The 26,577-nt window shown below is 42.3% G+C and overlaps 1 protein-coding gene across 1 annotated transcript; it reads right to left on the bottom strand.

Annotated features, from left to right (window-relative positions):
- Nucleotides 1-1,716: 1,716 nt before the first annotated feature.
- Nucleotides 1,717-25,357, bottom strand: LOC141240128 (uncharacterized). The gene is made up of 8 exons (XM_073668599.1): nucleotides 25,250-25,357; nucleotides 25,010-25,127; nucleotides 20,885-21,154; nucleotides 8,641-8,738; nucleotides 8,483-8,561; nucleotides 7,195-7,292; nucleotides 6,955-7,072; nucleotides 1,717-2,951 (listed from the first exon to the last, which is right to left on the bottom strand). The coding sequence occupies exons 1-8, from the start codon at nucleotides 25,337-25,339 to the stop codon at nucleotides 1,828-1,830; spliced, it is 1,995 nt and encodes a 664-aa protein (XP_073524700.1). The 5' UTR covers nucleotides 25,340-25,357; the 3' UTR covers nucleotides 1,717-1,827.
- Nucleotides 25,358-26,577: the final 1,220 nt, after the last annotated feature.

Here is a 26,577-nt window from a genome sequence, read left to right on the forward strand (position 1 = left end):
GGATCTAGCAGAGATTTTCATACCTAGTTGTTCCTTCATTGCTGAGAGGGACGTTATTATTGGTAACATCATTTCTCCGAGCTTATATCTCTACAAGAAATCCAACTGACACGTGGATGACAAATACCAAAGGTTTTATTGAATGTGGCTCTCACCTAGCCAAATCAGAACTCGTACTTTGCACTGACGAGGACCAACAGCCCGAAACACCGTGTCTGCAAATTGAGATTCTGATTTGACTTTTATCTTAAGTCATATTGAACGACTCGTTAAATGGTTGGTTGTGACCTGTAGGATTGCTGCTTCCAATAGGTGGCGCTGTAGAGTACAAGTCCTCTTTTTCTCTGAAGAGGCAATTTGCATATTGAATGTGGGAGAAATAAATGTGGTTTGTGCAAGTCTGTGCACAAAGCAAAAATGTCTGCATCTACTAACCATAATAAACCCTATAATATCAGAGATCTCATTAGTTGTAGCTCCACACGTCATTGACACCATACAATGTGAAGCTTGTCTGCTGCAATATGTGGGGGGCACGGTCAGACCCTTACGTCACCGCATTGGGGGACACGTTAGGGACGTTCTTGGCCCCACAACACGTAATACATCTGCAGCATCACAACATCTCATACAACACAATAGGGATTAATCACTTTACAGTTGTGGGTATTGAATATGTCACCAGACCAGCTAAGGGGGGAGATTGATATAAAAAGTACACCCCAGAGAAGCCTTGTGGATTCTGGAATTGGACCCCAGATTCCCCAGTGATATGAAGCTTCGTTCAGACCTTGTATCCATTTACTGAATTGTGTTTTTTCCTCTTTTATAGTAATTATACATAATATACACATTATAGATGCAGACACTTCATTCTTCTATTGCACGGATGCTTTTTGTTGTGAACATATGATCATTCATAGGGGTAATGTAGACATACTTGCACATGTCCATTTGGGGCTGGGGGTCTCCGCTGTGCATTACACACTATGATGTGTATAAGAAGCCGGTTACTGTTGATTTATTATGTCATGAAGAAGAACTGAACACAAATACCAGGTAGAAACGCAGAGATGTTTTGCTCCTGTTTTTTAATGTTTCTATGATTTTAATTTGGATTTTTCAATAAAAGTTTTTGGTTTTATTCACACTGGAAAACAAGTGCCGGATTATCAGTAACTTTCTTTGTCCCGTCCATTCCTTCCCAACTGTGATTTTTCATCCAAGCATTGAGAGATGAGCTGAAAGCAGACATATTTTTCTATAGAGGAATGGCAGACATGGGTGTTGTCCACATAGAAAGCCTCTCCTAAATGTTACATTTCTGAAGAACAGGGTGACAGTGATTCAGTGGCCAAGTGTCTCCTGATCTGAACCCAACCAAACACCTATGGGGAATTCTGAAGAGACAAGTTGTCATCGCTCCATCCAGCATCCAGGCTCTAAGAGCTCGTTATCGAAAGAGAGATAAAAGATAGATGTAGTATTGTCACTAACTTGTTCATTCCAGGCCTAGAAAACTTGGTGCCGTCCTTTAAAATTATGGAGGCCATACAAAATAATAGATGTAGTAGCTTTTGATGTGGGGTGTACTCATTTTTGCATCAACTAATTTGAGTAAAACTGAAGGTTTTGTAATGAGAGTTATATTATTACTTTCATGTTTTGATTACAAAAAAAATGTTCTATGAAACTCAGTGCTGGCAAAATTTTAGAAATTGATCTTGTGTTCAGTGAGCTATTAAATAAAATCTTACTCATTAAAGGGGGTGTACTCATTTATGCTGAACAATGTTTATTAAACTTTATATAACACAGTGAACATAATTACACTTTCTTTCCCATATGACTTCTCTCATGTTTTACAAGGTGTGATTTATGTATAAAAGATTTCCCACATTCTGAACATGAATACGGCTTCTCTCCTGTGTGAATTCTCTGATGTGTAATAAGATTCCCTTTAGTTGTAAAGCATTTCCCACATTCTGAACAAGAAAATGGCTTTTCTCCTGTGTGAATTCTTTGATGTATAACAAGGTCTGATTTACTTTTAAAACATTTCCCACATTCTGAACAAGAAAATGGCTTTTCTCTTGTGTGAATTCTCTTATGAACAGAAAGATTTGATTTATTCATAAAAGATTTCCCACATTCTGAACATGAATATGGCTTCTCTCCTGTGTGAATTTTCTGATGTGTAATAAGATTCCCTTTATTTGTAAAGCATTTCCCGCATTCTGAACATGAATATGGCTTCTCTCCTGTGCGATTTCTCTGATGTGTAATAAGACTTCTTTTATCTGCAAAGCATCTTCTACATTGTAAACATGAAAAAGGTTTTTCCCCTGTGTGAATTCTTTGATGTTTAACAAGGTCTGATTTACTTCTACAACATTTCCCACATTCCGAACATGAAAATGGCTTCTCTCCTGTATGAATTCTCTGATGTGTAACAAGCTCTGATTTACTTCTACAACATTTCCCACATTCCGAACATGAAAATAGCTTCTCTCCTGTATGAATTCTCTGATGTGTAACAAGCTCTGATTTACTTCTACAACATTTCCCACATTCCGAACATGAAAATGGCTTCTCTCCTGTATGAATTCTCTCATGTATAACAAATTGTGATTTATATGTAAAGCATTTCCCACATTCTGAACAGGAGTATGGCTTTTTACCTTTGTGTTTTCTGTGTGTTAAAAAATCTGAGCTTTTTGTAAATTGCTTGTCACACTGAAATCTTTTATCCACTTTGCCCCCTGGACTTTTGGTAACAATGTGAGATTGCTCAGGAGATGATTCCTCATGATTAGGAGGATTATAAGAAAGTGAAGGACTGTGAAGTCCAGGAGGTGCAGGAAGGGTGATGAGGTTTTCTCCATTAGAGTGCTTCATGAGATCTTCTTTTTTACAATTTAGTGATGAACCGTTATTCTCACAAGGATTTCCTATCAGGATGAAAGATAAATTAGATTTGAGTTTTTTCTTCAACACAAAAGAGATTTCTGAATGTATTTTCTGGAGCTCACAATGAAGACCCTCGTCAGTGAAAGTACCGGGAATAAGGAGGACAACTACATGCCATAGCATTAACACAATGACGGGTAAAGTGAATGACACATAAACTGGTGACATTGGCACAAGTCAGGGGTGGCAGAGATTAGACAGCAAATAGTTCTTTAAGTGGTAATTACTGATGACAGGTTCCCTTAATGTACCTCCAGTGCCATTTCACTCTCAAGCTTCGTATCTTGCCCTTAGTATAGAAAAGTGTCCACGCAATTAAAGAAGTTGTCCACTACTATTAAAAATTCCCCCAATGTAATTAACCCGTTGAGAGAAGATTTATTTTAATTACCTAGCTTTGTCTTTATTGGCTGTGAGCGGCGCTATCGCTGGCCACTCACCGGCATCACACGACCCCCGGCTGCAGCCGGCTCTTGCTTCCGCTGATGTCACGTCAAGTGAGGCGTGACTCGGTGATGCGATCCCCGCGGTGGATGCCGGGCTGTGGGTGGGGTTTCACCGCGCGTCACATCCAGCATCCACTGCGCACTTTCCCAATGAATGCAAGGTAATTGTGATTCACAAAATGTTATACAATTGAACGGTGAAGAAAAAAAAAAAATGACGTCATAATTTTATACAATTTCTGCTGAACGGGGCAATACCCCATATGTGGCTGTACAGTACTGCTTAGCCACATGGCGAGACTCGGGAGGGACGGAGCGCTATTTGACTCTTGGAGAACAAACTTTAGTAGAACAGTTTGCAGACTCCATATAGAGAGCCCCAAAGTGGCAGAAGAGCAGAATCCCCCCTCAAGTGACACCAGTTTGGAAATTACACCCCTATGGAAATGTATCTACAGGTGTAGTGATGAATTTGACTCCATGGGTGCTTTCCAGAAACGAGCAGTAATGGATGTTGCAAAGTGAAAATGCAAATATTTCATTATAGTGGCCAGTACATTGTAGTGTCCGGTACATTGTGGTGCCCTTACGTTGTAGCGCCCAGTACATGATTCCCAGCTAGTGCTTTCTGGAGAAATAAATTGGCTCTCCCCGCTACAGTAATGCCAAACATGTGGATGCTAACTGCACACGGTGGGGCCCAGGAGGAGGCGGCATTTGGATTTGGGAGCGCACATGTCACTGGATTTCTTTAAGTGGGAGCCACGTCACTTTTCCAGAGCCTTTGCGCTACCAGTAATATGGACACCCCCTATATTACTGTTTACAGATGATGAACCTGAGTGGGGACTTGTTTTTTGTGGGTTGAGTAGAAGCTCTTGGTGGCATTTTGGGGTACAGAACATTTTGGATCATATTTATCCTGTGCTGTACGCTGAACACTTACAGTGGGTACGGGAAGTATTCAGACCCCTTAAAATTTTTCACTCTTTGTTTCATTGCAGCCATTTGGTAAATTCTAAAAAGTTCATTTATATTTCTCATTAAAGTACACTCTGCACCCCATCTTGACTGAAAAAAGCAGAAATGCAGACAAATTTGCAAATGTATTAAAAAAGAAAAACTGAAATATCACATGGTCATAAGTATTCAGACCCTTTGCTCAGACACTCATATTTAAGTCACGTGCTGTCTATTTCCTTGTGATCCTCCTTGAGATGGTTCTACTCCTTCATTGGAGTCCAGCTGTGTTTAATTAAACTGATAGGACTTGATTTGGAAAGACACACACCTGTCTATATAAGACGTCACCGCTCACAGTGCATGTCAGACCAAATGAGAATCATCAGCTCAAAGGAACTGCCCAAGGAGCTCAGAGACAGAATTGTGGCAAGGCACAGATGTGGCCAAGGTTACAAAAGTATTTCTGAATTACTTAAGGTTCCTAAGAGCACAGTGGCCTCCATAATCCTTAAATGGAAGAAGTTTGGGACCACAAGAAGTCTTCCTAGACCTGGCCGTCCAGCCAAACTGAGCAATCGTGGGAGAAGAGCCGTGGTAGGAGAGGTAAAGAAAACCCCCAAGATCACTGTGGCTGAGCTCCAGAGATGCAGTAGGGAGATTGGAGAAAGTTCCAGAAAGTCAACGATCACTGCAGCCCTCCACCAGTCGGGAGGCAGAGTGGCCAGATGAAAGCCTCTCCTCAGTGCAAGACATATGAAAGCCCGCATAGAGTTTGCTCAAAACACATGAAGGACTCACAGACTATGAAAAATAAGATTCTCTGGTCTGATGAGGTGAAGATAGAACTTTTTGGTGATAATTCTAAGCGGTATGTGTGGAGAAAACCTGGCACTGCTCATGACCTGCCCAATACAATCCCTACAGTGAAACATGGTGGAGGCAGCATCATGGTATGGGGGTATTTTTCAGCTGCAAAGACAGGATGACTGGTTGCAATTGAAGGAAACATGAATGCAGTCAAGTACAGAGATATCCTGGATGAAAACCTCTTCCAGAGTGCTCTGGACCTCAGACTTGGCCGAAGGTTCACCTTCCAACAAGACAATAACCCTAAGCACACAGCTAAAATGACAAAGGAGTGGCTTCAGAACAATTCTGTGACCATTCTTGACTGGCCCAACCAGAGCCCTGACGTAAACCCAATTGAGCATCTCTGGAGAGACCTGAAAATGTCTGTCCACCAACTTTCACCATCCAACCTGATGGAACTGGAGAGGATCTGCAAGGAAGAATGGCAGAGGATCCCTAAATCCAGGTGTGAAAAACTTGTTACATCATTCCCAAGAAGACTCATGGCTGTACTAGCTCAAAAGGGGCTTCTACTCAATACTGAGCAAAGGGTCTGAATACTTATGACCATGTGATATTTCAGTTTTTCTTTTTTAATAAATTTGCAAAAATGTCTACATTTCTGTTTTTTTTCAGTCAAGATGGGGTGCAGAGTGTACTATAATGAGAAAAAAATGAACTTTTTAGAACTTACCGAATAGCTGCAATAAAACAAAGAGTGAAAAATGTAAAGGGGTCTGAATACTTTCCGTACCCACTGTACATCGGGGTTTCCATCTAAATCTACAAAATACACGATTCAGATGACACCCCTGAGGGATCCATTCAGAATAATGAGGCAGCAGAGTTACACCGGACTCCGTCTAGCCTCTGGTCGACTGCGCTTTTATGCACGCTGAAAAAGATGGACATCACTGGATCATAGGCCAGACGGCGTCCACAGCGCCTCATTATACGGAATCTTCCCCCGGGGTTCTGTCCGAATCGCAAGCTCAGTCATTTATATGGCAGCAAGAGACTTGTGTAAGAATAATATGAAAGTAAAAGATGGAAGTAATATTAAAAAACACAATTAGGAAAATTAAAAATGTGCTTATTAAATCATTAAGAAGAGGTGTGAATGCGGCCCAGTTATTCATCGGTGCGCAACCGGACTCTGTACAAGAGCAGCCGCGCCATCACCGGACGCTTCTGCTGTGATGTGGACGGCGGATAAAGCTTCACTGCACCGGAGACTCCACACGATATCACACACCGGTCATCGTCAGGCGCCACTAATCATAGTCACATGCCAATCATCATCGTCATACGCCAGTCATCATCATCACACGCCGCTAATCATAGTCACATGCCAATCATCATCGTCATACGCCAGTCATCATCATCACACGCCGCTAATCATAGTCACATGCCAATCATCATCATCATACGCCAGTCATCATCACACGCCAGTCATCATCATCACACGCCGCTAATCATAGTCACATGCCAATCATCATCGTCATACGCCAGTCATCATCATCACACGCCGCTAATCATAGTCACATGCCAATCATCATCGTCATACGCCGCTAATCATAGTCACATGCCAGTCATCATCATCACACGCCGCTAATCATAGTCACATGCCAATCATCATCGTCATACGCCGCTAATCATAGTCACATGCCAATCATCATCGTCATACGCCAGTCATCATCATCACACGCCGGTCATTATTACATACCTGTGGAAACATCTACAGGAATCTCCTCCTTCCCGTCACTCACACATGGCTGATCCCCACTCGTCATCGCTTCTTCTTCTGTCTCGTCCTTCACTTTATTCTTAGTTGGATCTTCCTCCTGATATATCAGATGTAACAATCAGCACAATACAAGAAACCACCAAAATCTGTGACATCTATGACCTCGATCAGAAATGTCCCCCCATATACAGATCCGGTACAGGGCTCAGCACCGTCTACCTGATGACTCTCCGGGATGTTGTGATTCTCTTCTGGACAGTCCTGGGGATACAGAGGACGGGGACATCTCTCTGGTGGATTTCTTTCCATGAGTCCTTCTGTAGGAAACACACAGTGACAGAATACAGTGACATGTAAAAGTTTGGGCACCAATGGTCAAAATTACTGTTATTGTGAACAGTTAAGTTGAAGATGAAATAATCTCTAAACGCCCTAAAGTTAAAGATGACATTTCCTTTGTATTTTAGGCAAAACAATAAATAATAAATTATATATATTTTCATCTTTTACATTTAACATGGTGTTATGTTTGCATCAAGAATTTGCTGAAATTTCATGGAATCCATTCTTCCCTCTACCCGTTCCCTGTGCCATTGGCTGCAACACAACCCCAAAGCATGACTGATCCACCACCATGCTTAATGGTTGGCGAGATGTTCTTTTCCTAAAATTCTGTGCCCTTTTTCTCCACACAACTTTTATCATTGCTCTATTTTAACCTCATCGGTCCACAAGACTAGTTTCCAAAATGCATCAGACCTTCTTAGATGTACTTTTGCATACTTCTGACGCTGAATTTCATGGTGAGGTCGCAGGAGAGGTTTTCTTCTGATGACTCTTCCATGAAGGCCATATTTGTGCAGGTGTCTCTGAAGAGTATAATAATGTACCACAACTCCAGAGTCTGCTAAATCTTTCTGAAGGTCTTTTGCAGTCAGGAGGGGGTTCTGATTTGCCTCTATAGCAATCCTACTGAAAATTTGCTTGGTCTTCCAGACCTTATCTTGACCTCCACTGTTTCTATTAACTGACATTTCTTTATTACATTTTGAACCGAGGAAAGGGCAACTTGAAAACGCTTCGCTCATAGCCTTCTCCTGCTTTGTGGGCCTCCACCATTTTCAGAGTGCTAGACAGCGGATTAGAAGAAGCCATGGCTGCTGTTTATTTGGCACATTGTTAGAGTAGGCAGGGTTTTTATAAAGCTGTCCTTTCCTAATGATGATAGTGAACGAACCCTTACCCTAACAGGCTAAGTAAGATCTGAATCATTGGTCAAAGTTATCTGAGCACACAAATGTCCAAGGGTAATACAAAGGAAATGTATCATCTTTAACTTTAGGTCTTTTAGAGATCATTTCATCTTCAACTTGCTTAACTGGTCACAATAACAGTAATTTTGACCAGGGGTGCCCAAACTTTTACATGCCACTGTAGATTGTGTCATGCAATGATGGAAGTAGTAGTAGATGACCACAGAACAGACATGACAGTCTCCCCTCCTCACCCTGCTGATCGGCCCATATTGCGGTCGCCTCTTGGGCTCCATGTATAACTTCAACCTTAATATTAATCAGATCTTCATCCTAAAAAGAAAAAATGTAAGATGAGCTCAAATCCCATCACATCATGGTCAGAGGCTGTGGGGACTTCAGTGTCATCTACCTGATGATCCTCCAGGATGTTGTGATTCTCCTCTGGACAGTCCTGGGGATACAGAGAACGGGGACATCTCTCTGGTGGATTTCTCCTCCTGGATCCATCTGTGGAGACACACAGACTGAATACATGACCTGCCGTGTATCTGTCTATATATGAGACTCGTCTCTCAGAACCGGTAATTCTATGTTTATGTATCAGTGAATAAATTACATTGTTGCGGTCCTCACCACCGGTACCGAGGTCCCAGCACATTGTGGGCCCCAAGTATGAAGTGATAATCAGCGAGACCAAAGCCTAATGCTTTCTGCTCTGCACTCAGAGGATGAGGACCCTGAGGAAAGGGACAGAGAAGACCCTCATCAGTCAACGAAGGAGCCGTACTAAAAAACACAACTTCTCCAAGTTTCGTCTCCACCAGGGATGGAACCACAGAGGAGCTGGAGAAAGCTCCACATTTCCATCCATTGATTTCTTCTCTCCTAAATCATTGTATAGAGATTGAGGGAAGGACGGTGACCATTTACCAGTGATTGTATTTTGAGAGCTCATGATGTCACCGTGAGGACACGGCCTCCGTCCTGGACAGGATCCTCTGGGATCACTATCGAGGAGAGAACCTGATCTACTAAAAGACGGGTTACCGTGTTTTTCTTCTTCTTTAAATAGAGATAACTCTCAACATCCGCCTCGGTATAAACACTAAAATAAGCAGCAAGTTCTGCATTTGACTCTAAAGGAGGAAAAAAAGGCACATGTACGACTGACGTACGAAGTCACAGAACCCGGAAGGACGGTGTTGTGGGGAGCACCCGGTACACAGCGGTTAGTACCTATCAATGTGTAGAAAGGACAACTAGAGAGCCGGCACCGGGGTCATGGGCGCTTACTGATGCACACGGGGAGCCAAGGAGAGATTGTCTGGTCAGACTCCACAGAAAAGCTCCATAATACATATTCTTCTGAACAAATATCCCTGTAAGGGAGACTTACAATTATTACCACCAGACCAGGATCTCAGATTGAAGTCCCCATTATTTTTGCTTTGTCTCCCAAAATTAGAACAAATGTTTTTGTGTGTGTGTATATATATATATCTATATATATATAGATATATATATATATAGATATATATATATATCTATAGATATATACGGTTAGGTCCATATATATTTGGACAGAGACAACGTTTTTCTAATTTTGGTTCTAGACATTACCACAATGAATTTTAAACAAAACAATTCAGATGCAGTTGAAGTTCAGACTTTCAGCTTTCATTTGAGGGTATCCACATTAAAATTGGATGAAGGGTTTAGGAGTTTCAGCTCCTTAACATGTGCCACCCTGTATTTAAAGGGACCAAAAGTAATTGGACAATTGACTGCAAGGCTATTTCATGGACAGGTGTGGGCAATCCCTTCGTTTTGTCATTCTCAATTAAGCAGATAAAAGACCTGGAGTTGATTTGAGGTGTGGTGTTTGCATTTGGAAGGTTTTGCTGTGAAGTAAACATGCGGTCAAAGGAGCTCTCCATGCAGGTGAAACAAGCCATCCTTAAGCTGCAAAAACAGAAAAAAAACATCCGAGAAATTGCTACAATATTAGGAGTGACAAAATCTACAGTTTGGTACATCCTGAGAAAGAAAGAAAGCAATGGTGAACTCATCAATGCAAAAAGACCTGGGCGCCCACGGAAGACAACAGTGGTGGATGATCGCAGAATAATCTCCATGGTGAAGAGAAACCCCTTCAAAACAGCCAACCAAGTGAACAACACTCTCCAGGAGGTAGGCGTATCAATATCCAAATCTACCATAAAGAGAAGACTGCATGAAAGTAACTACAGAGGGTTCACTGCACGGTGCAAGCCACTCATAAGCATCAAGAATAAAAAGGCTAGACTGGACTTTGCTAAAAAACATCTAAAAAAGCCAGCACAGTTCTGGAAGAACATTCTTTGGACAGATGAAACCAAGATCAACCTCTACCAGAATGATGGAAAGAGAAAAGTATGGCGAAGGCATGCTACAGCTCATGATCCAAAGCATACCACATCATCTGTAAAACACGGCGGAGGCAGTGTGATGGCTTGGGCATGTATGGCTGCCAGTGGCACTGGGTCACTAGTGTTTATTGATGATGTGACACAGGACAGAAGCAGCCGAATGAATTCTGATGTATTCAGAGCCATATTGTGTGCTCAGATCCAGCCAAATGCAGCCAAACTGATTGGTTGTCGTTTCATACTACAGATGGACAATGACCCAAAACATAAAGCCAAAGCAACCAGGAGTTTATTAAAGCAAAGAAGTGGAATATTCTTGAATGGCCAAGTCAGTCACCTGATCTCAACCCAATTGAGCAAGCATTTCACTTGTTAAAGACTAAACTTCAGACAGAAAGGCCCACAAACAAACAGCAACTGAAAACCACCGCAGTGAAGGCCTGGCAGAGCATCAAAAAGGAGGAAACACCGCGTCTGGTGATGTCCATGAGTTCAAGACTTCAGGCAGTCATTGCCAACAAAGGATTTTCAACCAATTACTAGAAATGAACATTTTATTTACAATTATTTCATCTGTCCAATTACTTTTGGTCCCTTTAAAAACAGGGTGGCACATGTTAAGGAGCTGAAACTCCTAAACCCTTCATCCAATTTTAATGTGGATACGCTCAAATGAAAGCTGAAAGTCTGAACTTCAACTGCATCTGAATTGTTTTGTTTAAAATTCATTGTGGTAATGTCTAGAACCAAAATTAGAAAAATGTTGTCTCTGTCCAAATACATATGGACCTAAGTGTGTGTGTGTGTGTGTGTGTGTGTGTGTGTGTGTGTGTGTGTGTGTGTGTGTGTGTGTGTATATATATATATATATATATATATATATATATATATATATATATACACACACATACATACAGTAGAGACCAAAAATTTGGACACACCTTCTCATTTAAAGATTTTTCTGTATTTTCATGACTATGAAAATTGTACATTCACACTGAAGGCATCAAAACTATGAATTAACACATGTGGAATTATATACTTAACAAAAAAGTGTGAAACAACTGAAAATATGTCTTATATTCTAGGTTCTTCAAAGTAGCCACCTTTTGCTTTGATGACTGCTTTGCACACTCTTGGCATTCTCTTGATGAGCTTCAAGAGGTAGTCACTGGAAATGGTTTTCACTTCACAGGTGTGCCCTGTCAGGTTTAATAAGTGGGATTTCTCGCCTTATAAATGGGGTTGGGACCATCAGTTGTGTTGTGCAGAAGTCTGGTGGATACACAGCTGATAGTCCTACTGAATAGACTGTTAGAATTTGTATTATAGCAAGAAAAAAAGCAGCTGAGTAAAGAAAAACAACTAGCCATCATTACTTTAAGAAATGAAGGTCAGTCAGTGCGAAAAATTGGGCAAACTTTGAAAGTGTCCCCAAGTGCAGTTGCAAAAATCATCAAGCGCTACAAAGAAACTGGCTCACATGAGGACCGCCCCAGGAAAGGAAGACCAAGAGTCACCTCTGCTTCTGAGGATAAGTTTATCCGAGTCACCAGCCTCAGAAATCGCAGGTTAACAGCAGCTCAGATTAGAGACCAGGTCAATGCCACACAGAGTTCAGAGGTATGGACAAGCGACAGCAAATTAGATGGAAAATCATCAGTAAATTAACCCCGACTCTGCTGAGTAACGATCAGACTCCGGTACCGAAAGAAATCATAGGAGAGAACGGACAGAAGAGTTGGGACATCTGCAGACAAAATGTGACCGATGCTCTAAGGAAGGTGAAAGTTTCTGAAAGAAGCCGCCGAGGACGAAGACTCAAGATTGATGAAGACGACAGCAGAGAAACCGTGACTCATAGATCAGAAGAGAATAATCAGGGAATGAAAGCTGTGAGAAAATGTAGAGAAAACCAGAGCAAGTCTGGAGAAAAATCATCTATTATAGGAGGAGGCCGAGAGACGTCATCACATCCACAGGAGCCAACAAGAGTCTCCTCTCACCTGGTGATCTCTTCTGATTGGTCTCCCTCTTACCAAACTTTCTCCTCTCCAATCTGTCCTGAATGCAGCAGCCAGGGTCGTATTTCTGTCCAGCCGCTTCACCGATGCCTCCATCTTGTGCCAGTCATTACACTGGTTGCCCATTCGCTACAGGGTCCAATATAAACTCATAGCTGTCACCCACAAAGCTCTCCACAGTTCGGCACCACCTTATATCTCTTCTCTCATCTCTGCCTATCGCCCTACACGTGCCCTCCGTTCTACAAATGACCTAAGACTAACATCCCTCATAATCTGAACCTCGCACCTCCGTCTCCAAGACTTCTCTCGTGCTGTGCCAGTTCTCTGGAATGCTCTACCCTAGAAGAACCGACTGATGCCTAGCCCCCATGTCTTCAAGCGCGCTTTAAAAACCCATCTCTTTAAACAAGCCAACCACCTCAACTACTCAGTAAACCAACTTTCCCCTTTTTCCTCCTTCTAAATATTATTCAGAATCTGCTCCCTACTCTTCATCTGTCTCCTCACCCTCCATGCACACGATAACTGCACTCGATACTTGATTATTGCACTTATACATACGGGCTGATGACCGGATCATGCAGCTTTATGTAAAAATCCCTATTTATTATAATTGCCAGACCTGAAATAACAAGCACTTTTCACCTACTGTGTCCCCCCATTCCCTTGTAGATTGTAAGCGTGCGAGCGGAAGGACCCTCGCTCCTAATGTAACTGTTTAAACTGTCTTACCTTGTATTGAATTTATTGTCTGTACATGTCCCCGCTTAATTGTAAAGTGCTGCGGAATATGTTGGCGCTATATAAGTAAAACTTATTAGTATGTTTTTTTTGCATTTCCTACAGTGCTTGCCAAAAGTATTGGCACCCCTGCAATTCTGTCAGATAATACTCAGTTTCTTCCTGAAAATGATTGCAATCACAAATTCTTTGGTATTATTCTCTTCATTTAATTTGTCTTCAATGAAAAAACACAAAAAGAATTGTCCTAAAGCCAAATTGGATATAATTCCACACCAAACCTAAAAAAAAGGGGTGGACAAAAATATTGGCACCCTTTTAAAAATCATGTGATGCTTCTCTAATTCGTGTAATTAACAGCACCTGTAACTTACCTGTGGCACCTAACAGGTGTTGGCAATAACTAAATCACACTTGCAGCCAGTTAACAAGGATTAAAGTTGACTCAACCTCTGTCCTGTGTCCTTGTGTGTACCACATTGAGCATGGAGAAAAGAAAGAAGACCAAAGAACTGTCTGAGGACTTGAGAAACCATATTGTGAGGAAGCATGAGCAATCTCAAGGCTACAAGTCCATCTCCAAAGACCTGAATGTTCCTGTGTCTTCCGTGCGCAGTGTCATCAAGAAGTGTAAAGCCCATGGCACTGTGGCTAACCTCCCTAGATGTGGACGGAAAAGAAAAATTGACGAGAGATTTCAACGCAAGATTGTGCGGATGGTGGATAAAGAACCTCGACTAACATCCAAACAAGTTCAAGCTGCCCTGCAGTCCGAGGGTACAACAGTATCAACCTGTACTATCCGTCGGTGTCTGAATGAAAAGGGACTGTATGGTAGGATAACCAGGAAGACCCCACTTCTTACCCCGAGACATAAAAAAGCCAGGCTGTAGTTTTCCAAAACTTACCTGAGAAAGCCTAAAACGTTTTGGAAGAATGTTCTCTGGTCAGATGAGACAAAAGTAGAGCTTTTTGGGAAAAAGCATCAACATAGAGTGTACAGGAAAAAAAAAGAGGTATTCAAAGAAAAGAACACGGTCCCTACAGTCAAACATGGCGGAGGTTCCCTGATGTTTTGGGGTTGCTTTGCTGCTTCTGGCACTGAACTGCTTGACCGTGTGCATGGCATTATGAAGTCTGAAGACTACTAACAAATTTTGCAGCATAATGTAGGGCCCAGTGTGAGAAAGCTGGGTCTCCCTCCGAGGTCATGGGTCTTCCAGCAGGACAATGACCTAAAACACACTTCCAAAGGCACTATAAAATGGTTTTAGAGAAAGCACTGGAGACTTCTAAGGTGGCCAGCAATGAGTCCAGACCTAAATCCCATAGAACACCTGTGGAGAGATCTCAAAATGGCAGTTTGAAGAAGGCACCCTTCAAATATCAGGGACCTGGAGCAGTTTGCCAAAGAAGAATGGTCTACAATTCCAGCAGAGCATTGTAAGAAACTCATTGATGGTTACCGGAAGCGGTTGTTCGCAGTTATTTTGGCTAAAGGTTGTGCAACCAAGTATTAGGCTGAGGGTGCCAATACTTTTGTCTGGCCCTTTTTTGGAGTTTTGTGTGAAATGATCAATGATTTGATTTTTGCTTCATTCTCTTTTGTGTTTTTTCCTTGCAAGCAAATTAAATGAAGATAATAAGACCAAAGAATTTGTGATTGCAATCATTTTCAGGAAGAAACTGAGTACTTTTGGCCAGCACTGTATATACGCCTATATATATATTTGTGGCAATGTGTATTGGTGTAAAATAAAATATTTAATTTGATAGTTATTATACTTTGTTATGGACGTTTTTTCATCTTTGTGTATATACACTGCTCAAAAAAATAAAGGGAACACTGAAATACCCATCCTAGATCTGAATGAATGAAATATTCTCATTGAATACTTTGTTCTGTACAAAGTGGAAAAACACATTACAGGCTGATCCAACTTTGATGTAATGTCCTTAAAACAAGTCAAAATGAGGTACAGTATTGTGTGTGGCCTTCACTTGCCTCTATGACCTCCCTACAACGCCTGGGCATGCTCCTGATGAGGCTGAATATTGTGTGTGGCCTCCACGTGCCTGTATGACCTCCCTACAACGCCTGGGCATGCTCCTGATGAGGCTGAGTATTGTGTGTGGCCTCCACGTGCCTGTATGACCTCCCTACAACGCCTGGGCATGCTCCTGATGAGGCTGAGTATTGTGTGTGGCCTCCACGTGCCTGTATGACCTCCCTACAACGCCTGGGCATGCTCCTGATGAGGCTGAGTATTGTGTGTGGCCTCCACGTGCCTGTATGACCTCCCTACAACGCCTGGGCATGCTCCTGATGAGGTTGCGGATGGTCTCCTGTGGGATCTCCTCCCAGACCTGGACTAAAGCATCCGCCAACTCCTGGACAGTCTGGGGTGCAACGTGACAACGGTGGATGGAGCGAGACATGATGTGCTCAATCGGATTCAGGTCTGGGGGAACGGGCGGCCAGTCCATAGCTTCAATGCCTTCATCTTGCAGGAACTGTTGACACACTCCAGCCACATGAGGTCTGGCATTGTCCTGCATTAGGAGGAACCCAGGGCCAATCACACCAGCATATGGTCTTACAAGGGGTCTGAGGATCTCATCTTGGTACCTAATGGGAGTCAGGCTACCTCTGGCGAGCACATGGAGGGCTGTGCGGCCCTCCAAAGAAATGCCACCCCACACCATTACTGACCCACTGCCAAACCGGTCATGCTGAAGGATGTTGCAGGCAGCAGATCGCTCTCCACGGCGTTTCCAGACTCTGTCACGTCTGTCACATGTGCTCAGTGTGAACCTGCTTTCATCTGTGAAGAGCACAGGGCGCCAGTGGCGACTTTGCCAATCCTGGTGTTCTGTGGCAAATGCCAAGCGCCCTGCACGGTGTTGGGCTGTGAGCACAACCCCCATCTGTGGACGTCGGGCCCTCATACCACCCTCATGGAGTCGGTTTATAACCGTTTGTGCAGCCACATGCACATTTGTGGCCTGCTGGAGGTCATTTTGCAGGGCTCTGGCAGTGCTCCTCCTTGCACAAAGGTGGAGGTAGCGGTCCTGCTGCTGGGTTGTTGCCCTCCTATGGCGCCCCACGTCTCCTGGTGTACTGGCCTGTCTCCTGGTACCGCCTCCAGCCTCTGGACACTACGCTGACAGACACAGCAAATCTTCTTGCCACAGCTCGCATTGATGTGCCATCCTGGATGAGCTGCACTACCTGAGCAACTTCTGTGGGTTATAGAGTCCGTCTCATGCTACCACGAGTGTGAAAGTACAACCAATATTCAAAACTGACCAAAACATCAGCCAGAAAGCATTGGTACTGAGATATGGTCTGTGGTCCCCACCTGCAGAACCACTCCTTTATTGAGGGCGTCTTGATAATTGACAATAATTTCCATCCATTGTCTATTCCATTTGTATAACAGCATGTGAAATTGATTGTCAATCAGTGTTGCTTCCTAAGTGGACAGTTTGATTTCACAGAAGTTTCATTTACTTGGAGTTACACAACAGAATATAAGTGTTCCCTTTATTTTTTTGAGCAGTGTATATTTTATATAATGAGACTAATATGATTATATGAATGTTTGTAGTTTTTTTCATTTTTTATTTCATTGTGATGTCATTTCCTTGTTTTTTTTCTATATAAATGTTGTATTTCTATGTGATTGCCCACAATTGAGAAAAGCTCTGGAGGAGCTGAAACGTTTTGCAGATTTGTGGATGTGGAATAAATGATTGACTACAGGTGAGTGCCGGGATCTCTTTCCTTTCCCCCTCCATTACTAACCTGAGGGCTTGAAGACAGCTGTGTTTTATGACAAATCACAGCTGTCATCAACCCTAACCGCCATTACCCCGATTGCCACCGCACCAGGGCAATTGTGAAGAGCCGTGCAAAGCACCTGAATTGGTGTCCCATTTCTGAGGCGGCTGAGGGCTGGTAGTTTTAGGCTGGGAAGGGCCCAGTAACCGAGGACCTTCCTACCCTGATAATATCCGCTCACAGCTGTCTGCTTTACCTTTGCTGGTTATCAAAAATAGGGAGGACTCCACATCGCTTTTTTAATTTATTAGCTAAACACAAGTACAGTAAACTCCACACACAGGGCAGTAATTATATATCTCACGGATATCTATCATCTATCTCGATCTTTGCACATCTAACACCTAAATATCTGTCATTTCTATTCTGCGCTCTCTTCCGGCACGTGTCACACAGACGTGTGTGCGGATGTCACACTTTATGTCATCTGTGTGCAGGACGTACTGACGTCCGAGCTGCCGGCAAAAAACGGACATGTCCGGTCCGTGTGACCATGTGCGCAGCCTATAGATTATAATGGGTGTACGTGTGTGTCTCCGGTACGTGTGAAGGGGGCCTAAAGGGTGTGAGCACTTTTAGTATGAATTACCAGTAGGTGGCGTGACCACTTAAAGTGCCTAGGGCAGCATGATACGGCCCGGAGCACAGCCCTAATAAAGTCATTAGAGCTGCAGATAAAGGGGGCTCGATTACAGCTCTGGATAGTGGGTTGTATGAGCCGGAGGTTATGAACATGGATGACGATACTAATATATGCCGCACTCTAGATGGAGATCCTACTAATTCTTACAATACCCCCTTACATTGTCTTTTAGAGGAGGGTTTGGTATCGGCTGTACTTAATGCCAAACAAATAGAACGATTAAAGGAAAATCACCCACAATGTCCAATATTTCATACATTACCGAAAACTCACAAAGAAGGAAACATCCATCAGTCTAGAGTTACATTCAATACTGGCTGCAGAGAAGATTCCTATTATATAGTGAATATTACCAGAAAACATTTACCTATGTTATACACCGACAAGGATCTAGCAGAGATTTTCATACCTAGTTGTTCCTTCATTGCTGAGAGGGACGTTATTATCGGTAATCATTTCTCCGAGCTTCTATCTCTACAAGAAATCCAACTGACACGTGGATGACAAATACCAAAGGTTTTATTGAATGTGGCTCTCACCTAGCCAAATCAGAACTCGTACTTTGCACTGACGAGGACCAACAGCCCGAAACACCGTGTCTGCAAATTGAGATTCTGATTTGACTTTTATCCTAAGTCATATTGAACGACTCGTTAAATGGTTGGTTGTGACCTGTAGGATTGCTGCTTCCAATAGGTGGCGCTGTAGAGTACAAGTCCTCTTTTTCTCTGAAGAGGCAATTTGCATATTGAATGTGGGGGAAATAAATGTGGTTTGTGCAAGTCTGTGCACAAAGCAAAAATGTCTGCATCTACTAACCATAATAAACCCTATAATATCCGACATCTCATTAGTTGTAGCTCCACACGTCATTGACACCATACAATGTGAAGCTTGTCTGCTGCAATATGTGGGGGGCACGGTCAGACCCTTACGTCACCGCATTGGGGGACACGTTAGGGACGTTCTTGGCCCCACAACACGTAATACATCTGCAGCATCACAACATCTCATACAACACAATAGGGATTAATCACTTTACAGTTGTGGGTATTGAATATGTCACCAGACCAGCTAAGGGGGAGATTGGTATAAAAAGTACACCCCAGAGAAGCCTTGTGGATTCTGGAATTGGACTCCAGATTCCCCAGTGATATGAATCTTCCTTCAGACCTTGTATCCATTTACTGAATTGTGTTTTTTCCTCTTTTATAGTAATTATACATAATATACACATTACAGATGCAGACACTTCATTCTTCTATTGCACGGATGCTTCTTGTTGTGGACATATGACCGTCCATAGGGGTAATGTAGACATACTTGCACATGTCCATTTGGGGCTGGGGGTCTCTGCTGTGCATTAGACCCTATGATGTGTAGAAGAAGCCGGTTACTGGTGATTTATTATGTCATGAAGAAGAACTGAACACAAATACCAGGTAGAAACGCAGAGATGTTTCGCTCCTATCTGTTTTTTAATGTTTCTATGATTTTAATTTGGATTTTTCAATAAAAGTTTTTGGTTTTATTCACACTGGAAAACAAGTGCTGGATTATCAGTAACTTTCTTTGTCCCGTCCATTCCTTCCCAACTGTGATTTTTCATCCAAGCATTGAGAGATGAGCTGAAAGCAGACAATGTTTTCTATAGAGGAATGGCAGACATGGGTGTTGTCCACATAGAAAGCCTCTCCTAAATGTTACATTTCTGAAGAACAGGGTGACAGTGATTCAGTGGCCAAGTGTCTCCTGATCTGAACCCAACCAAACACCTATGGGGGATTCTGAAGAGACAAGTTGTCATCGCTCCATCCAGCATCCAGGCTCTAAGAGCTCGTTATCGAAAGAGAGATAAAAGATAGATATAGTATTGTCACTAACTTGTTCATTCCAGGCCTAGAAAACTTGGGGACGTCCTTTAAAATTATGGAGGCCATACAAAATAATAGATGTAGTAGCTTTTGTTGTGGGGTGTACTCATTTTTGCATCAACTAATTTGAGTAAAACTGAAGATTTTGTAATGATAGTTATATTATTAACCTTACTTTCATGTTTTGATTACAAAAAAAATGTTCTATGAAACTTAGTGTTGGCAAAATTTTAGAAATTGATCTTGTGTTCAGTGAGCTATTAAATAAAATCTTACTCATTAAAGGGGGTGTACTCATTTATGCTGAACAATGCTTATTAAACTTTATATAACACAGTGAACATAATTACACTTTCTTTCCCGTATGACTTCTCTCATGTTTTACAAGGTGTGATTTATGTATAAAAGATTTCCCACATTCTGAACATGAATACGGCTTCTCTCCTGTGTGAATTCTCTGATGTGTAATAAGATTCCCTTTAGTTGTAAAGCATTTCCCACATTCTGAACATGAATACGGCTTTTCTCCTGCGTGAATTCTTTGATGTATAACAAGGTCTGATTTACTTTTAAAACATTTCCCACATTCTGAACAAGAAAATGGCTTTTCTCTTGTGTGAATTCTCTTATGAACAGAAAGATTTGATTTATTCATAAAAGATTTCCCACATTCTGAACATGAATATGGCTTCTCTCCTGTGTGAATTTTCTGATGTGTAATAAGATTCCCTTTATTTGTAAAGCATTTCCCACATTCTGAACATGAATATGGCTTTTCTCCTGTGTGAATTCTCTGATGTGTAACAAGATGTGATTTATCTGCAAAGCATCTTCTACATTGTAAACATGAAAAAGGTTTTTCCCCTGTGTGAATTCTTTGATGTTTAACAAGGTCTGATTTACTTCTACAACATTTCCCACATTCCGAACATGAAAATGGCTTCTCTCCTGTATGAATTCTCTGATGTGTAACAAGCTCTGATTTACTTCTACATCATTTCTCACATTCCGAACATGAAAATGGCTTCTCTCCTGTATGAATTCTCTCATGTATAACAAATTGTGATTTATATGTAAAGCATTTCCCACATTCTGAACAGGAGTATGGCTTTTTACCTTTGTGTTTTCTGTGTGTTAAAAAATCTGAGCTTTTTGTAAATTGCTTGTCACACTGAAATCTTGAATCCACTTTGCCCCCTGGACTTTTGGTAACAATGTGAGATTGCTCAGGAGATGATTCCTCATGATTAGGAGGATTATAAGAAAGTGAAGGACTGTGAAGTCCAGGAGGTGCAGGAAGGGTGATGAGGTTTTCTCCATTAGAGTGCTCCCAGATATCTTCTTTTTTATAATTTAGTGATGAACTGTTATTCTCACAAGGATTTCCTATCAGGATGAAAGATAAATTAGATGTGAGTTTTTTCTTCAACACAAAAGAGATTTCTGAATGTATTTTCTGGATCTCACAATGAAGACCCTCGTCAGTGAAAGTACCGGTAATAAGGAGGACAACTACATGCCATAACATTAACACAATGACGGGTAAAGTGAATGACACTTATAATCTGGTGACATTGGCACAAGTCAGGGGTGGCAGAGATTAGACAGCAAATAGTTCTTTAAGTGGTAATTACTGATGACAGGTTCCCTTAATGTACCTCCAGTGCCATTTCACTCTCAAGCTTCGTATCTTGCCCTTAGTATAGAAAAGTGTCCACGCAATTAAAGAAGTCCACTACTATTAAAAATTCCCCCAATGTAATTAACCCGTTGAGAGAAGATTTATTTTAATTACCTTGCTTTGTCTTTATAGGCTGTGAGCGGCGCTATCGCTGGCCACTCACCGGCATCACGCGACCCCCGGCCTCAGCCGGCTCTTGCTTCCCCTGATGTCACGTCAAGTGAGGCGTGACTCGGTGATGCGATCCCCGCGGTGGATGCCGGGCTGTGGGTGGGGTTTCCCCGCGCGTCACACCCAGCATCCACCGCGCACTTTCCCAATGAATGCAAGGTAATTGTGATTCACAAAATGTTATACAATTGAACGGTGAAGAAAAAAAAATTACATTTTTACCACTATAATATTATTTTAGCCCCAGATTTTACATTTTCACAAGGGAAAATGGGTAAAAATGACGTCATAATTTTATACAATTTCTGCTGAACGGGGCAATACCCCATATGTGGCTGTACAGTACTGCTTAGCCACATGGCGAGACTCGGGAGGGACGGAGCGCTATTTGACTCTTGGAGAACAAACTTTAGTAGAACAGTTTGCAGACTCCATATAGAGAGCCCCAAAGTGGCAGAAGAGCAGAATCCCCCCTCAAATGACACCAGTTTGCAAATTACACCCCTATGGAAATGTATCTACAGGTGTAGTGATGAATTTGACTCCATGGGTGCTTTCCAGAAACAAGCAGTAATGGATGTTGCAAAGTAAAAATGCAAATATTCCCTTATAGTGGCCAGTACATTGTAGTGTCCGATACATTGTAGTGCCCTTACGTTGTAGCGCCCAGTACATGATTCCCAGCTAGTGCTTTCTGGAGAAATAAATTGGCTCTCCTCGCTACAGTAATGCCAAACATGTGGATGCTAACTGCATACGGTGGGGCCCAGGAGGAGGGGGCATGTGGATTTGGGAGCGCAGATGTCACTGTATTTCTTTAAGTGGGAGCCACGTCACTTTTCCAGAGCCTTTGTGCTACCAGTGATATGGACACCCCCTATATTACTGATTACAGATGATGAACCTGAGTGGGGACTTGTTTTTTGTGGGTTGAGCAGAAGCTCTTGGTGGCATTTTGGGGTACAGAACATTTTGGATCATATTTATCCTGTGCTGTACGCTGAACACTTACAGTGGGTACGGGAAGTATTCAGACCCCTTAAAATTTTCCACTCTTTGTTTCATTGCAGCCATTTGGTAAATTCTAAAAAGTTCATTTATTTTTCTCATTAAAGTACACTCTGCACTCCATCTTGACTGAAAAAAAGCAGAAATGCAGACAAATTTGCAAATGTATTAAAAAAGAAAAACTGAAATATCACATGGTCATAAGTATTCAGACCCTTTGCTCAGACACTCATATTTAAGTCACATGCTGTCCATTTCCTTGTGATCCTCCTTGAGATGGTTCTACTCCTTCATTGGAGTCCAGCTGTGTTTAATTAAACTGATAGGACTTGATTTGGAAAGACACACACCTGTCTATATAAGACGTCACCGCTCACAGTGCATGTCAGACCAAATGAGAATCATGAGCTCAAAGGAACTGCCCAAGGAGCTCAGAGACAGAATTGTGGCAAGGCACAGATGTGGCCAAGGTTACAAAACTATTTCTGAATTACTTAAGGTTCCTAAGAGCACAGTGGCCTCCATAATCCTTAAATGGAAGAAGTTTGGGACCACAAGAAGTCTTCCTAGACCTGGCCGTCCAGCCAAACTGAGCAATCGTGGGAGAAGAGCCGTGGTAGGAGAGGTAAAGAAAACCCCCAAGATCACTGTGGCTGAGCTCCAGAGATGCAGTAGGGAGATTGGAGAAAGTTCCACAAAGTCAACGATCACTGCAGCCCTCCACCAGTCGGGCCTTTATGGCAGAGTGGCCAGATGGAAGCCTCTCCTCAGTGCAAGACATATGAAAGCCCGCATAGAGTTTGCTCAAAACATATGAAGGACTCACAGACTATGAAAAATAAGATTCTCTGGTCTGATGAGATGAAGATAGAACTTTTTGGTGATAATTCTAAGCGGTATGTGTGGAGAAAAACTAGCACTGCTCATGACCTGCCCAATACAATCCCTACAGTGAAACATGGTGGAGGCAGCATCATGGTATGGGGGTATTTTTCAGCTGCAAAGACAGGATGACTGGTTGCAATTGAAGGAAACATGAATGCAGCCAAGTACAGAGATATCCTGGATGAAAACCTCTTCCAGAGTGCTCTGGACCTCAGACTTGGCCGAAGGTTCACCTTCCAACAAGACAATAACCCTAAGCACACAGCTAAAATGACAAAGGAGTGGCTTCAGAACAATTCTGTGACCATTCTTGACTGGCCCAGCCAGAGCCCTGACCTAAACCCAATTGAGCATCTCTGGAGAGACCTGAAAATGTCTGTCCACCAACTTTCACCATCCAACCTGATGGAACTGGAGAGGATCTGCAAGGAAGAATGGCAGAGGATCCCTAAATCCAGGTGTGAAAAACTTGTTACATCATTCCCAAGAAGACTCATGGCTGTACTAGCTCAAAAGGGGCTTCTACTCAATACTGAGCAAAGGGTCTGAATACTTATGACCATGTGATATTTCAGTTTTTCTTTAATAAATTTGCAAAAATGTCTACATTTCTGTTTTTTTTCAGTCAAGATGGGGTGCAGAGTGTACTATAATGAGAAAAAAATGAACTTTTTAGAACTTACCGAATAGCTGCAATAAAACAAAGAGTGAAAAATTTAAAGGGGTCTGAATACTTTCCGTACCCACTGTACATCGGGGTTTCCATCTAAATCTACAAAATACACGATTCAGATGACACCCCCGAGGGATCCATTCAGAATAATGAGGCAGCAGAGTTACACCGGACTCCGTCTAGCCTCTGGTCGACTGCGCTTTTATGCACGCTGAAAAAGATGGACATCACTGGATCATAGGCCAGACGGCGTCCACAGCGCCTCATAATACGGAATCTTCCCCCGGGGTTCTGTCCGAATCGCAAGCTCAGTCATTTATATGGCAGCATGAGACTTGTGTAAGAATAATATGAAAATAAAAGATGGAAGTAATATTAAAAAACACAATTAGGAAAATTAAAAATGTGCTTATTAAATCATTAAGAGGTGTGAATGCGGCCCAGTTATTCATCGGTGCGCAACCGGACTCTGTACAAGAGCAGCCGCGCCATCACCGGACGCTTCTGCTGTGATGTGGACGGCGGATAAAAGCTTCACTGCACCGGAGACTTCATACAATATCACACACCGGTCATCATCACACGCCGCTAATCATAGTAACAAGCTAATCATCATCGTCATACGCCAGTCATCATCATCACACGCCGCTAATCATAGTCACATGCCAATCATCATCGTCATACGCCAGTCATCATCATCACACGCCACTAATCATAGTCACATGCCAATCATCATCGTCATACGCCACTAATCATAGTCACATGCCAATCATCATCGTCATACGCCAGTCATCATCATCACACGCCGGTCATTATTACACACCTGTGGAAACATCTACAGGAATCTCCTCCTTCCCGTCACTCACACACGGCTGATCCCCCCTCGTCATCGCTTCTTCTTCTGTCTCGTCCTTCACTTTATTCTTAGTTGGATCTTCCTCCTGATATATCAGATGTAACAATCAGCACAATACAAGAAACCACCAAAATCTGTGACATCTATGACCTCGATCAGAAATGTCCCCCCATATACAGATCCGGTACAGGGCTCAGCACCGTCTACCTGATGACTCTCCGGGATGTTGTGATTCTCCTCTGGACAGTCCTGGGGATACAGAGGACGGGGACATCTCTCTGGTGGATTTCTTTCCATGAGTCCATCTGTAGGAAACACATAGTGACAGAATACAGTGACATGTAAAAGTTTGGGCACCAATGGTCAAAATTACTGTTATTGTGAACAGTTAAGTTGAAGATGAAATAATCTCTAAACGCCCTAAAGTTAAAGATGACATTTCCTTTGTATTTTAGGCAAAACAATAAATAATAAATTATATATATTTTCATCTTTTACATTTAACATGGTGTTATGTTTGCATCAAGAATTTGCTGAAATTTCATGGAATCCATTCTTCCCTCTACCCGTTCCCTGTGCCATTGGCTGCAACACAACCCCAAAGCATGATTGATCCACCACCATGCTTAATGGTTGGCGAGATGTTCTTTTCCTAAAATTCTGTGCCCTTTTTCTCCACACAACTTTTATCATTGGTCTATTTTAACCTCATCGGTCCACAAGACTTGTTTCCAAAATGCATCAGACCTTCTTAGATGTACTTTTGCATACTTCTGACGCTGAATTTCATGGTGAGGTCGCAGGAGAGGTTTTCTTCTGATGACTCTTCCATGAAGGCCATATTTGTGCAGGTGTCTCTGAAGAGTATAATAATGTACCACAACTCCAGAGTCTGCTAAATCTTTCTGAAGGTCTTTTGCAGTCAGGCGGGGGTTCTGATTTGCCTCTCTAGCAATCCTACTGAAAATTTGCTTGGTCTTCCAGACCTTATCTTGACCTCCACTGTTTCTGTTAACTGACATTTCTTTATTTCATTTTGAACCGAGGAAAGGGCAACTTGAAAACGCTTCGCTCATAGCCTTCTCCTGCTTTGTGGGCCTCCACCATTTTCAGAGTGCTAGACAGCGGATTAGAAGAAGCCATGGCTGCTGTTTATTTGGCACATTGTTAGAGTAGGCAGGGTTTTTATAAAGCTGGACTTTCCTAACGATGATAGGGAATGAGCCCTTACCCTAACAGGCTAAGTAAGGTCTGAATCATTGGTCAAAGTTATCTGAGCACACAAATGTCCAAGGGTAATACAAAGGAAATGTATCATCTTTAACTTTAGGTCTTTTAGAGATCATTTCATCTTCAACTTGCTTAACTGGTCACAATAACAGTAATTTTGACCAGGGGTGCCCAAACTTTTACATGCCACTGTAGATTGTGTCATGCAATGATGGAAGTAGTAGTAGATGACCACAGAACAGACATGACAGTCTCCCCTCCTCACCCTGCTGATCGGCCCATATTGCGGTCGCCTCTTGGGCTCC

This window comes from Phyllobates terribilis, unplaced genomic scaffold (assembly GCF_046119375.1).
Source record: "Phyllobates terribilis strain yellow unplaced genomic scaffold, ASM4611937v1 Scaffold_796__1_contigs__length_659822, whole genome shotgun sequence".
Classification (NCBI taxonomy): domain Eukaryota; kingdom Metazoa; phylum Chordata; class Amphibia; order Anura; family Dendrobatidae; genus Phyllobates; species Phyllobates terribilis.